The sequence below is a fragment of the Medicago truncatula genome, chromosome 1 (assembly GCF_003473485.1).
Source record: "Medicago truncatula cultivar Jemalong A17 chromosome 1, MtrunA17r5.0-ANR, whole genome shotgun sequence".
Classification (NCBI taxonomy): domain Eukaryota; kingdom Viridiplantae; phylum Streptophyta; class Magnoliopsida; order Fabales; family Fabaceae; genus Medicago; species Medicago truncatula.
Genome location: NC_053042.1, coordinates 34,301,339 through 34,314,842, shown reverse-complemented (window position 1 = coordinate 34,314,842; position 13,504 = coordinate 34,301,339). Strand labels below are relative to the sequence as shown.

The 13,504-nt window shown below is 32.9% G+C and overlaps 2 protein-coding genes across 3 annotated transcripts; one reads left to right on the top strand and one right to left on the bottom strand.

The window, feature by feature from the left end:
• Window positions 1–1,420: 1,420 nt before the first annotated feature.
• Window positions 1,421–8,059, top strand: LOC25484237 (casein kinase 1-like protein 6). 2 transcript variants are annotated; one of them, XM_039828029.1, is made up of 13 exons: window positions 1,421–2,065; window positions 2,183–2,223; window positions 2,695–2,913; window positions 3,013–3,108; window positions 5,200–5,270; window positions 5,559–5,620; window positions 5,742–5,805; window positions 5,887–5,971; window positions 6,261–6,387; window positions 6,479–6,552; window positions 6,626–6,689; window positions 6,879–7,000; window positions 7,428–8,059. In XM_039828029.1, the coding sequence occupies exons 1-13, from the start codon at window positions 1,990–1,992 to the stop codon at window positions 7,671–7,673; spliced, it is 1,347 nt and encodes a 448-aa protein (XP_039683963.1). In that variant the 5' UTR covers window positions 1,421–1,989; the 3' UTR covers window positions 7,674–8,059. The 2 variants fall into 2 exon arrangements, with proteins under 2 accessions (XP_039683963.1, XP_013468459.1); XM_013613005.3 differs by having other exon boundaries at window positions 1,422–2,065; window positions 6,879–7,018.
• A 554-nt stretch (window positions 8,060–8,613) lies between these two features.
• Window positions 8,614–12,172, bottom strand: LOC25484236 (vacuolar protein sorting-associated protein 2 homolog 3). Its single transcript, XM_024779566.2, has 11 exons — window positions 11,951–12,172; window positions 11,763–11,807; window positions 11,635–11,669; window positions 11,500–11,550; window positions 11,138–11,242; window positions 10,966–11,037; window positions 10,349–10,420; window positions 10,184–10,264; window positions 9,285–9,320; window positions 9,121–9,176; window positions 8,614–8,809 (listed from the first exon to the last, which is right to left on the bottom strand). The coding sequence occupies exons 1-11, from the start codon at window positions 11,994–11,996 to the stop codon at window positions 8,758–8,760; spliced, it is 651 nt and encodes a 216-aa protein (XP_024635334.1). The 5' UTR covers window positions 11,997–12,172; the 3' UTR covers window positions 8,614–8,757.
• Window positions 12,173–13,504: the final 1,332 nt, after the last annotated feature.

Sequence of the window (13,504 nt, the reverse complement as noted above, 5' to 3'; positions counted from 1 at the left end):
AGCTTACAAAGACATACAATGTTTTGTCAATTGAGATAAGGTCAAGAGAACTATCGTTTAGTTTTTATTATTTGAAACAAAATAGACAAAGTTACTTAAATAAAAAGACAAAATAACAGTGAAAGAATAAAAGTTACCCAAAAAGATAAAGAAGAAAGCAATCCTCAAGACTTTTATCCTTACACAAACAAAAGTCATGGCCATCATCAAATGCTTTGACAAATAAAAAGAAGAAAATTGACCTGAGAATCAAATACACAAAAAGTGGATAAAGAAAATATATATTAAAAAACAATAAAAATAGCTTTTGTGTACTATTGTGACAGCCCAAAGGTGGAGAAGGAAACGGATGACCTTCAATCCTCATGTTACTCGACTTTTTCTCTAAAAATTCTAATTGCGAAAAAAAAAACAGTAATTTTTTAAAACACTTAAATACATTCCCTTATGAGTTTTTCTTAATTTAATTGGTTATGATTTTTTTAAATCTATACTTTTGTGTTTGGGAGAGATTAAAAAAAAAACTATAATTTTTTAAGTTATAGAGGCATATCTTTAAATAAAACTTTAGTTCAATTTTTTTTTACTAACATAAATCTTAAGTAACAGAAAAATAAACTTTAGTTCAATTAGCAAAAGGATAACTCATTGAAATATACAGAGGTCGGAGTTTTAACTCCAAACATCTCATTTTTTTAAAAGATGAATTTTTAGCAATTAAATTACTTGACCAAAAATAAAAATACATTTTAAAAGATTTACTTAAGTTTTTTACTTTTATGAATTTCATGTTATAAATAAAATTTTTTTATCGTTTTTTATGGAAAAGTACAAAATTTTCATCTTTATTTAACAAATGACTCATTTTTATCATATAATATATGAAGCACAAATAATGTGAATTTTTCTCTAACTGGATTTTCTCTTTAATTGTCACTTTTTGTGCACTTGTGTGCGAATAGAGCATCATGTGCGAATAACTTCAGAGATTAATCTCTCGAGTTTGGTAAAACTACAATATGTGATAAAACTTTATCAAGAGATTTAAATTTAGTGTTGTATCTCTAATTAAGTTGAAAGAGATCATTGATTGCATCATTTTATCTTTTAATTTAAAGAAAATGCTAACTTGTGGCCTTAAAACACAAATTAATGAGTTAATTGTAGAAACTTTTTGTTGAAATTCGTGTATTGAATTTAATTTTTTAACCTCTAATCAATTTGACTACACAAGTATTAAGGAAATATTTTTATTTTTAGATTGTTTAACATTTGTCTTAGGAAATAATTAATCAAATGATCAATAACTTAATGCGTTAAAAAATACTAAGAAAAAAATAAAAAATTGAATTTAAAATTAAAATTAAAAAAAGACAGCCGAAAACAGAGAGAGAAAAAACAATAATCACATTGATTCACAGACAACAGAAGCATTATTTCTGTTGTCATTCATTCTTTGTCTTTTAACTTTCTCTCTCTTCACACCAAACAAGACCCACTTCCTCCGTTCATCTCCAAACTTGTGAAACTACTTTTGTCTGTTCCTCTTTCATCCAGCACACCACAGATACCATCTCTTTTCCTACCTTATTCTGTTTTGCCAAAAAAAAAAAATCATTTTTTTATTTTTTATTTTCCCCTTTGTTGTTCTTGGTATTAAGTAATTCTGGGATGATTGATATTGGTTCTTTTGGGGTGAAGGAATGTAGTTGGAAAAAGTGGTTCTTTTGAATAATTCCTCATTCTTGAGGATGTTTCAAATTTCTTAAATTTGATTCATTTTGATCCATTACCCCCAATTTGCATTTCATCTTGATTACTAGATTGTGAAATTTTGTTGGGTTTTGTGGATTTTTGAAGAAAGTTAGGATTTTTATTGATTCAGGTGAAAGAATCTGTGGTGAATCAATCAATTTTGTTCTTTTCCTTCCTCTGTTTGAATTTGTCCACAATCAAGGGCTGAATTGAAAATTTGAAGGTGATTTTATCATGGATCATGTGATTGGTGGAAAGTTTAAACTTGGAAGGAAAATTGGGAGTGGTTCTTTTGGAGAGCTTTATTTAGGTTTGTTCATCTTTGTTCCCTTTTTTTTGTTTTTAATTCATTTATTTGGGTACATTGTATTGTAATTGTATTGTTTTGTTAATATTAACATCTTCATTCTATTGTTTCTTATATCAGCTGTTAATATACAAACTGGAGAGGAGGTGGCTGTTAAGCTGGTATGTGAAGTTCTCTTCAATCATTTGACTCATTTTTATTGTTGAATTCTTTCATGAATTTCTAGAATTTGGTTGTTTTTATATGGTGGTTCTGGATGTATTTTTAGGATATTATCTTAACTATTTAGGGTCAATGATGATCCATGAAATTGAGCATGCATGCGATATCATTTATCGAAGGAAATGGCATGAGATATGTTTTAAATGTTAACTTTTGGTCAATAGGTGGATGATTGGTGCCATGAAATGAGATGTGAAATGGCACATTATGTTTATCCTCACAATTCTGTTGTGCAGCTGCTAGATGCTCACTTCGTTTCATATTTTAACAATACATTTTATGTTGCATTGTTGATCACGTTTTGCTAGTTTGTGAAAGAATTTTTTGTTATCAGTTAGTCATGGTACTTCATGCGACACTATGTTTTTCCAATTTCTAATCGTCTCACTGTTCTGTCAAAAATATTCCAGGAATCTGTGAAGACCAGGCATCCACAGCTTCACTATGAGTCAAAACTGTATATGCTTCTTCAAGGAGGAACTGGAATTCCCCACCTCAAATGGTTTGGCGTTGAGGGAGAGTACAATGTCATGGTCATCGACCTTCTTGGACCCAGTCTGGAAGATTTATTCAATTATTGTAACCGGAAATTCACTTTGAAGTCGGTGTTGATGCTTGCTGATCAATTAGTAAGTCTGTCTGTCAAGTTGGCGAATGTTATTTAATAAGGTACTTTATATAATGGTACTAATGGCTTATTTTCCTCACACTTTTGTTTGCCTTTTCAGATTAACAGAGTTGAATACATGCATTCAAGAGGCTTTCTTCACCGCGACATAAAGCCAGACAATTTTCTGATGGGCCTCGGACGTAAAGCAAATCAAGTATGCTATTATTGTCTGTTGAAGATACATACATATATATATATATATATATATATATATATATATATATATATATATATATATATATATATATATATTATTCCATTGTCTATTGTGGATTCAATATGCCTTTTGAAAAGTTTGATTGTGGGGTATGGGAGAAGCCTAAATTATCTATATATGATTATTATCGACCTAGAAAAGCATTGTGATAGGGTTTCTGTAGACAAGTATAGCACATGATAGGGCCCATTTTAAGCTATTATCTTTTTACTTTGGTATTAAATATTCTTACTAGCATATTCAGGAGGTAATGCTGTCATATATTTTCTTGTGTGGGTTATATAGTCATAGTTGAAGAGTCTAAATAGGAATAAATGGTAAACTAGAGTTGTGAAGAGAAGCTTAAAATCACATGATTTATGATTAAATATAAGAAAATCTTGGAGTACATTTGCTGAGTCCCGCATTGATATGGTATGACCTGAATATTAAGAGGGGAATATTGGAGGTCATATTATGCCACAACACAAGGTGCACAGTTTCCGCTTCTTGAATATATCATGCCAAGCGACGAAGAAATGGAGAAAGATATAAATCATAGTATTCAAGTGAGTTGGATGAAATGGAGAAATATTTCAGTTGTTATTTGTGTTTGAAAGGTACCTCTCAAAAGTTTGAAGGAAATAAAGTTCCAACAAGAGAAGTTGAGTGTTTTAGAGATGATTATGTTTCAGTGGATGAGTGGACATGCAAGAAAAGATACAATTATGCAATGGAATAACACCTGTTAGGATTATGAATTTACAACACAAGAGAGAGTAGGAAAAACACTACCAAAAAGATGATAGAATCTTGTCTAACATGTGAGGAGTCTAACAGAAACCCTAGTAAAAAAAGTTGATGTTAGAAACCTTGAAAAGAACTGAGCAACATAAAAGATTATTTTTATTGATTGAATTGAACTGAGTATATATAGTTAGTGATTCAATAATAGTATCTACAGTCTCTGTATTATATTGATATTGATAGCGGCACATCTAATTGTATCTGTTAGACATGTTAGATTCCGTGACATAGCGCAATCAAGCAACTGCAAGTTAGTTAGGTTCTCTAACTAACATTTTAGTTGCAATCAAGCAGCTGCAAGCTTTTGACAGAATGCAACGGTGTCATTTGATCCGTGGTGTTAATGGTTGTGTAGTTTGGATGATTTTGGTTTTTATTTTCCTGTCTTTGATATAAATAAAAAGAGTTACTCATTATAATGAGTCTCCGGCATTCAAAAACATCAAAATACAAGCTTGGTTGAGTAACATTTGAATTGGCAGTTTCCTGTTTCGATGTTTGTCCTCGAGTTTTTCAAGGGTACTCTCACTTCTTCCTGGACCTTTACTTTAAAATCCTAAGTTTACCAGTCATTTTGCTTATTTTCATATCACGCCTATTGGTTTACTTCATAATCTATCATAGTAATATTTACTTTTTGGGAGGGTGTGTTTCTCCTTTAGTTCAATGACTTACACTGTAGATACTGTTGCTGTTCATAGTATAGATCCCTGCACAACAAATTTAGGAAAAAAATGTACTACCCTTGAGTATAATGTTGAGTTGGTCTTACTTGAGTAGATGTCTGTTTTGACATGTGCACACATTTTGGCATGCAAGTGACTTTATGTTGGTATCAGTTTATTGATTTCATCCTCTGGCATACAGCCATACAGTGCTAATTATAACATGAATAACTTACAACGAGACTAGATTACCTAGCGTTAAGTTAACACGATGAAATGAAGCCTAAACTTAACCGGTTGTATCCTTTAGAAGACTTCATTTTGTAGTCTCCTTGTTGGTCAAAGCAATTGGTTTCTTTAAGGGGTGGGAATTTCTTAATCGTCGGATATGCTAAGTTTGTGCAGCATGTTGAGTTAATATTCTTTCCATTTTTTATTTTATTTTATGGATGCTATAGGAGTATTGCTGTTTGTCTATCTTTTATTTCGATATTTTATTTATTTTAATAAATTTCTATTCTCTTGTCCAAAACTAAATATAATCGACTGATACATCACACTCTGTATCTCATTTCAGGTGTATGCCATTGACTTCGGCCTTGCGAAAAAATATAGGGATCTTCAGACTCATAGGCACATACCGTACAGGTTGGTTTTGTCCTCATAATTTTAGGAGGGTGCAATATTAGGTTAAGCTAAACAATTAGGCAAACTAAACCTTCTATTGCCTAATAGTTGCTTAGTTTTATTTTTATTTTTTTCTCTACGCCTTTGCATCCCTTTAATAGGCTGTTATGCCATTTTTCTACTGGAAATCGTTACTTAAATGTAGATCATATTTTAGTACATTTTAACTAAAATAATATCAAATTTGGTCCCAAAAATTCTCATTGATCTCACTATGTTTTGTAAGTGATATTTTTCTTCTTTGCTTAGGGAAAATAAGAACCTTACAGGCACGGCACGCTATGCAAGTGTCAACACTCATCTTGGAATCGGTAAGTGATTTTATGTTGGTTTGTTCCTTTCTCAGTCAGGACTATTTAGTTCAAAATGAATTATTACATTATTAGGACTGAATGTGTTTTATATATACTAATTGTGTGATTGTGGTGGCAGAACAAAGTCGAAGGGATGACCTGGAATCTCTTGGTTATGTGCTAATGTATTTCTTAAGAGGAAGGTTAGTTAATTGACAAATGCATCTACAACTTTATAGTTTATTCACACTATCCACTTCGTTTCATACATTTTCCTTTTTCAGTCTTCCCTGGCAAGGACTGAGGGCTGGAAACAAAAAGCAAAAATACGATAAAATCAGTGAGACGAAGGTATCAACTCCAATAGAGGTAATTATGACTTGACTTCCTGCATCTATCAGTTTTTTTTTAATGAAATTAAATTAATACCAGTTATTGAGCACTATTGCAAGTTTCTTGTATATTAGAAATTGGAATTAACTAAACACTCTCAAGTTGATGTTTGCTTTTTTAATTATTTAGCTATATTTCCTGCATTCAACTGTTAGCACTTAGTGTTATTTTCATAAAACTTTCCTCTTCATTTCCCTTCTGTCTCATGTAAAATCTTAATTTTATCGCTCTTGTTGATAGAATTACGTGCTTTTTTAAAAAATAGGTGCTCTGTAAATCATATCCCTCTGAGTTTGTATCATACTTCCACTATTGCCGTTCGTTGAGGTTTGAGGACAAACCAGATTATTCATATTTAAAGAGACTTTTCCGAGACCTTTTTATTCGAGAAGGTATGTTACCCAAAATAATGTGGAAAATGCATTCAGTATATTTTGCTGGAAACTCTGTGGTTGTGAATTGATGTGGGCATTGATCATGCAGGCTATCAATTTGACTATGTTTTTGACTGGACTGTATTGAAGTATCCACAGAGTAGTGGCAGCTCTAGAGGACGGGTTAGTATTTTATCTAGAGATCTTGTTTTTTTACATTTTTGTTGGTCGCTTACTGTGGTTGTTGTAACGACAGCATGGCAGTGGCAAGGCAGCTATGCATGCAGCTACACCTGTACATAAAGCACAAAAGATTCCAGGTCTGTTGTCTTTCAGCTGAATAAGAATAAAATTCGGTATCCTGCTAATATGTGTTGTGACAGAAAATAAATGTTTGAACTGAAAGCATTCAACTGAAGTTATCTTTTTCGTTGTTCTTGTCAATAGTAAAAGTATTGTACTGTTCTCAAAGTCTGTTATATAATATTTGTTCATGCTATTTATTTCAGTTGGGAGAGAGATTCGGGAGAAATTATCTGGTGCTGTTGTTGAAGCATTCACCCAGAGGAACCGCGCAAGTTCCAGCCCTCATCATGGTGAACACACCAGACATAGGACTTATGATGATGTGGCAATGCATAAGGATTTGGTAATACTCTTTCACAACAATAAGAATTTATAAATTATCATATTAAGTTTTCAAATGAGAATGTTGCTTCCTGTTTGGTTTGACAAGACGTTTTCTAGTTCCATTTCATGTTTTTCACTTATAATTACAAAAATGTCCCTTTTTTACCTCGTTTACCATTTGTAAATATTTGTACTAGAAATTATAAGCACAATAAAATATTGCTTTCACCGTTTTATTTACAAATCTAAAAATAAGTAATGAAGGGAAAGAAAACAAGGTTGTTTTTAATAATTTACAGTGAAAACAGAAAGTGTTTTGTCAAATCAAACAGACATATTCTCTGAATATTTAGTTAAGTCTTGAGTGTAACTATGCATTTGTTTATTGAGTTATTATTCTTATGTTTAACGTTATCTTATATTAACAGCACTATGCCCAACACAATTCAACTCGATATGGCAGCAGTTCAAGAAGAGCCATGGTATCATCAAAGCCAAATTCCTCAGGTGACCATACTGGCAGGATGGCCACAAGTGGGAGCCGCCCATCTGGCGCACATAGAGTTCAACCTGTGTATGATACGAAACAAGCAACTTTTGCGCGCAATGGGTCTATGAGAGGCCACCGTGATGATCCTTTGAGGAGTTTTGAGCTCCTCACTATCAGGAAGTAATCTCAAGGGTGTGTTATTTTGTTCTTCATTTCTAAATTTTGGCACACCTGGGATTTCAAGAAGCCTTATGGAAAGAAACAAAAGATTCAAGTTCATGGATATTAATGAATTACCATTGAGGCCACAATGGCATGACATCCCAACATCTTTTCTAGATCCCCTCAGATTGCTTCAGAAGATTTCTTAGCAGCTTTAATGTGTTCTTATAACGCGTCAAAGATGTAATTCAAAGAAAAGATTATTTTTATAAATAAGTATTGTACTGTATGAAACTTAACTTGAGTTGTAGCAAGTTTTGTGGATATGCAATGTTAATTGTTTGTTGACGGTAAATGAAGTTTGACAAGGCTACTGTGCTGAATGGTCAATGACGATATTTGAAGTAACGAATGATATTGGTGCTGTAGGATTAAAAAACCGAGTTACCATCTTCATAGCAATTAAAAATAAAAATAAAATGTTTTAACATTGCTGATTTTTTTCCTTCAAAAAAAAAAATAAAAATTGCTGATTTTTTTTTTTTTTTTTGTTAAAACAAGCCACTTGAACATTCTGAGTCCTCGACAGCAATTTAATTTATGAACATAAAGATCATTTCTGTCATTAGGGCGGTAGGACATAAAATGTTCGATATATGTAGGAAAATCATGATATGACTCGTGAAAATGACCAAAAAAGTCATAGTTCAGTTCGGAAAAAATGGTTATGCTTGGTTCTGAAAAATGGTTTCAGTTCGGTTCTGAAAAATGGTTTCAGTTCGGTTCGAAAACAACGAACCGGTTCGCCGAACCATAACACCAGTTTGGTTTGGTTTTCTCGAACTGTAAGCATGATTCAGTCAGTTTGGTTTTCTTCGCTAACCAAACCATGAACAGGCCTACACAAGCATTATCCATCTCGGTTTTCAATCTACTCCCCTAGATTGCCCTAACCAAAAACGTGAAAATTTAAAATGAAATACATCAAAAACTTCAAGGAGGATATACACAATGAACTTCTGAAATCCCAAAAAAACGTGGGAGTTCTGAAAAGAATTCTAGTAGTTTACAACTGAGTTTGAGAATGACAATTCCAGACAAAAAATTTAGGGGTTTCTAAGGGCCGCCAAACGCTTCTCGATGTCATCAATTTCCGAGCTGCAATGGCATCAAATTTCAAAGGTCAAACAAACTGATAAATTCCAAGTAAATTCTTCACAACTAATAAGTTATATAATAGAAATTTATATCTTTAAACTTATATGATTCTCTCTCTTTTTTGAACTTTCTTTGAGACAGAGTGGGGGAAAACCAGTGATGAATGGGAGAAAGGAAATTACTGTTGGATTGGATGGTTAGATACCTACTGACATTTTCAGTATTCATATTCATATCATCGTCTAAACTTCTTTGAAGACTAAGGATGGAGGAAAAATGGTGACAGTAAAAAAATGCAGTATGGTATATACCTGCTGACATTTTCAGTATTCTTTGTTTTGATACTCCCTTTTGGAGCTGCTGATAACTGCCAGTAGTGTACATAAAATAGAAATTAACTTGAGCACAAAACATACAAATTTAAAACAGAGTACAGACGATTGGACTACAGAGATTAATAACAACTAATTCCAACCTGTGAAGCAACATCCACGCCGATTTCATCGAGTACCTGCCAAAAAGTAAAAAAAAAATTCCATCAGTTGTTTTTTGTAATTTTAAAAGTACAACCAAAAATTAAGCTATTAGCCAACCAAAAATTCCATCAATCGAGTACCTTGTCAATTTAGCTATTAGCCAACCAAAAATTTAAAGTATTTTTAAGGTGCATTTGATTTGCTTAAAAATTAGGACAACAAAGAATTGTTTCATGTTTGATATGAAAATAGTCAAGGACAAAACTAATCAAAAGATGAAGTCCTGGATAAAACAAAAATCGTGTTACTCATTAAACCAAGTGAGAGTTTCTTATATCAAGGATTACAACACTTAAAAGGCAAACCTACCTGTTTTATTTTTTACTCGACAGTCACACTCTTTCCCATTTCATTCTTTCTAAGTGTGTGTGCGCGCGCGCGCATTCACGGGCGCATCTAAATATATGTTAACATTATGCCTAGATACATTTGCTAATGTACTCCTACAGTCCTACTTGTTTTTAGAAGTATATTAGCAAATTACAATTTTAGGAGTACATTAACAAATTTTAAAGTTATAATTTCCGAACGCAGTCCAAAAAAACAAGTGGGACTATATTAGCGACCTACAGTCCTACTTGGATTATGGATTGCTAGCAAGCAATTAAAGCTAAGATTTAAATTTGGACCTGCATTTCCTAGCACTATTAATTCCTAAGGGACCGGAACACAAGATGTTTTAGCATTTTTCCACGTAAATAGCTTAGTAAGAAATTAATTAACCGTGCCCAATGTATAGCTGCGATTTTCAACAATTCTGGGAAATTAATCAGGTTTAAGCTCTGCAGAAATTTCAACACATTTTAAAAAAAACTGCAGTATAAAGAGTCCTTAGTACCTGATTTGTCAGATCTTCTGTCTCGTCTTCAGCTTCATCATTATCCAAGACATCATCGATGGCATCTGCCATCATTTCAGTCTGCACATAAATTACAGTCTGCCATTAGATGTGGAAAAGCGAACGATGTTTCAAAATTAATGCTCACTTTGAAAAACAACTTACAGTTATATCCATTTGTGCTGATTGTTTCTGGAACTCTTGAATAATTTTGGCTTGCTTTGTAGGTGCCATTTGCTGCAAATAATTTCTTTAAATTCAGCACAACGGAAACGGATTGAAAAAATATGACATAACTAGAGAGTAATTTATGGATTCTAATGTCAATTTATGCAGCGTTAGGTGAAAGTTAAAAGAACAGGTAGTATATCAGCGTTAGGTGAAAGTTAAAAGAACAGCTAGTATATCAATTCTGCCTTCCCAATGCATTATTTTCCGTTTAGCAAAAGAACAATCTCATCCTTCACGATCATTCATTGGAAACTTTGCAATCTTAAAAAGCCGGCAACAACCTATAAATATCAACTTTTTCTCCTAACCCTTAACCTTGAACAAGCTTGGACACCATTCCATTAATAAACATCCAATTAAAATGCACCAATGCCTAAGACCTTCCGCAAAACAAAAGCTTTATTTTCTATCTTTTTCGGAGAGAGGTATCCAAATATTGTTTTTCTATTGTAGCATGTGTCCAATACTAAAATAAAACCAACTGCAGCAATGTATCATGTATCGGGCCATGGACATGAAATATAATCAAAACATATGATAAATCATTCTACCTTATTCATAGCTTCCATTGCCTTACTAGCACCTTTCATGCCGGCAGAAATAGAAGACTGAGCATACAATGCCTGCATGAATAATAAGCATAGGTAAGAGAAAAAATCACCCACCCCTTTATAAAAAAGTACCAAAATTAGCATCAGATGAACCACCACTCGAGCAATATACCTGTGTGTGAGTTGCTATGCCTCTCATTTGAGCTCGACTACCTTGAAGGTTAGCAATTTGTTGCCTAAGCCTGACCAACTGCCTGGCTAAAATTTTAGTCGCAGCCTGCAAAAGGTGCATGATGATAACTTACGAGTGAAGAAACAACTAATGACATGTCCATAAGTTGTTTTCAGCTTATTTCAATACGCTCTCCAAAATGTCTTATGAAAACAACTTATAGCTTATATGAAAACAATTTGAGTTTATTTTATCTTTTGTTATATTGATAAGCGTTCAATTAAGTTGTTTATCCAACCAAACAGAGCCTAAATCACATATTAAAAAAACTTAGGAAAAAGATAGATGAATCATGCTTAAACCTCATTTCCGGTCTTAGCAGTTTTCTTGATCTCAGCAACTAGCTTCTTTTCCTAATCATAAAACACATCATAAATTTAAACAATAGGATATTATACATAAATAGTAATAATCAGTAATAGTAAATTAAGACATACTTCAAGTTGTAATGCTCCAATTTCTTTTTCTATGCCTGTGGAATACATATAATAAATTAATACAGCAAGTGATTATAAGTGGAAATGTAAATGTAAATGTAATTGAGTAATGTAGTAGTAATCATTACCTCTAGTTGCATTGGCCATTTCACGTTTACTCTCTCTCAGAACCTCTGCATGGATAGAGAGGGGGGGTGTTAATAGAAAAATGGTTGTTTTAATCAAGCAAAATTGAATGACGGTGGAAGGAACAGAACAGAAGAAGAAAGACAAAACATGAGAAAGTGAGTGATCGAATGAATGATAAAGAATGAACCTTTTGGCTTAGGTTTCTTGGAGAAGATATTGAGATTCTTCATCATCGTATTTCTTGTCTCCAAATTCTTCACACACTCTGTCTGTCTGTCTGTCTGTGATCGACAGAATGATAAGTGATTAACCAGCAAACTCTGTTCCTATGGATCTTTATGTTTTTTTTTATACTTTCTCCACTCCATTTTTTATTTTTTCATTTTTATGAAACAAAATTTAGGTGAGGTTTTTCTATATAAAAAAAATAATGTTTAGGCGAGATTCCGGTTTATGGTAGACAATATTATTTTGATATGTTAGGTCATCTCTAACATAGGGATCTCTAACTCCAAAGGCTTGGTCTAGTGGTAAAAAGACAAGTTTTGAATTCGAGAGAATCCGGGTTCGAGCCCCACTAGTGTCTTTGGAGGGAGGTAAATGTAATTACCTTTGTAAGTGCTCTTTGAGCCCGAAGGTCTTCCCTGCCTTGGACTGGGGCACCATCCCCTCACCTTAAAATTCATGTAACCAAAAAAAAAAAAATAGGGATCTCTGCTTATAAACACATTGTCAATGGTTCGTGGACATAAATGGTGGGTGGCCCGATAGTGGAAACCTGATAGCAGGTGACCCAATGGATCTTGGAGAGGCTCTGATACAATCTTAGAAATCGTGGTTGGGCCTAACACAACCCCACAAAACTATCTTGTGAGGTGAGGATTGCCCCTACTTATAAACATATTGTCGGACCATCTCATATCCGATGTGGAACTCTTAACATCTAATGTTAAGTGGAATCCAATTTTTTTATTATTAGAATATTGAACTGAAATGAATATATTGATAAATGATTAATGAATCTCATTTAAGAGGTTTATTGAGGTGCTGGTCGGAGGGATAAGCGTCTGTGAGATATTACTAATAAATAGAAAATGCTAACGAGTTGCATTATAAACTATGAAAATATTTGATTTAATCATGTTGTTCAATTAATGATCCAATTGTTTGATATGTAAATCAAAGATCCAACAAGACCAAACCAATTTTTTAAAAAATTGATTATTATGAATAAAATACCATGAGTTTGCTTGCAAGAAAAAAAATAATAAAAAACAATGCGTTATAGACTATGAAAATGACACTAATTTGCTTTTAAGATATATTGATGAAAAATCCCAACAAAAGGAGAATTTCATAAACTACAGTGGTTCATGCAATTTCCATTGTCATGAATGTATCTTGAAGGCATCTTGACGATTATAAACTCAACCGTACTAGATTTTTGTGACAATGTGGGACTATTTGTAGGACCCCTTTCTTGCTTTTCTAAGCTTCAGAAGTAGATGCATAAAAAATGATTCTTCAAGTTTATGCCAATTTCATAGAACAAGGTTTGAATGTTTAAATTCAATTGGTCCTCTCTGAAAGTTTTTGTCTTAACTCCTTAGATTGGTTTAGAATGTTATGTTGTACAACACCAACTAATAACTAAACATCAACACATACTATTAGTCCTTTGGGGCGAATCAAGGATGGTTCGGCACACACATCTCTTCTTTGTTGGTCAAATTTGAATTCA

Bases quoted from the DNA above. Each gene is read 5' to 3' on its own strand.
- LOC25484237 (XM_013613005.3), top strand. From the start codon at position 1,990: ATGGATCATGTGATTGGTGGAAAGTTTAAACTTGGAAGGAAAATTGGG. The intron at 2,224-2,694 runs GTATGTGAAGTT...AAAATATTCCAG, and splicing joins AGGAGGTGGCTGTTAAGCTG to GAATCTGTGAAGACCAGGCA. The intron at 5,271-5,558 runs GTTGGTTTTGTC...TTCTTTGCTTAG, and splicing joins CATAGGCACATACCGTACAG to GGAAAATAAGAACCTTACAG.
- LOC25484236 (XM_024779566.2), bottom strand. From the start codon at position 11,996: ATGATGAAGAATCTCAATATCTTCTCCAAGAAACCTAAGCCAAAAG. The intron at 11,808-11,950 runs GTTCATTCTTTA...CTATCCATGCAG, and splicing joins CAAGAAACCTAAGCCAAAAG to AGGTTCTGAGAGAGAGTAAA. The intron at 11,038-11,137 runs GTATATTGCTCG...TTATTCATGCAG, and splicing joins GCATAGCAACTCACACACAG to GCATTGTATGCTCAGTCTTC.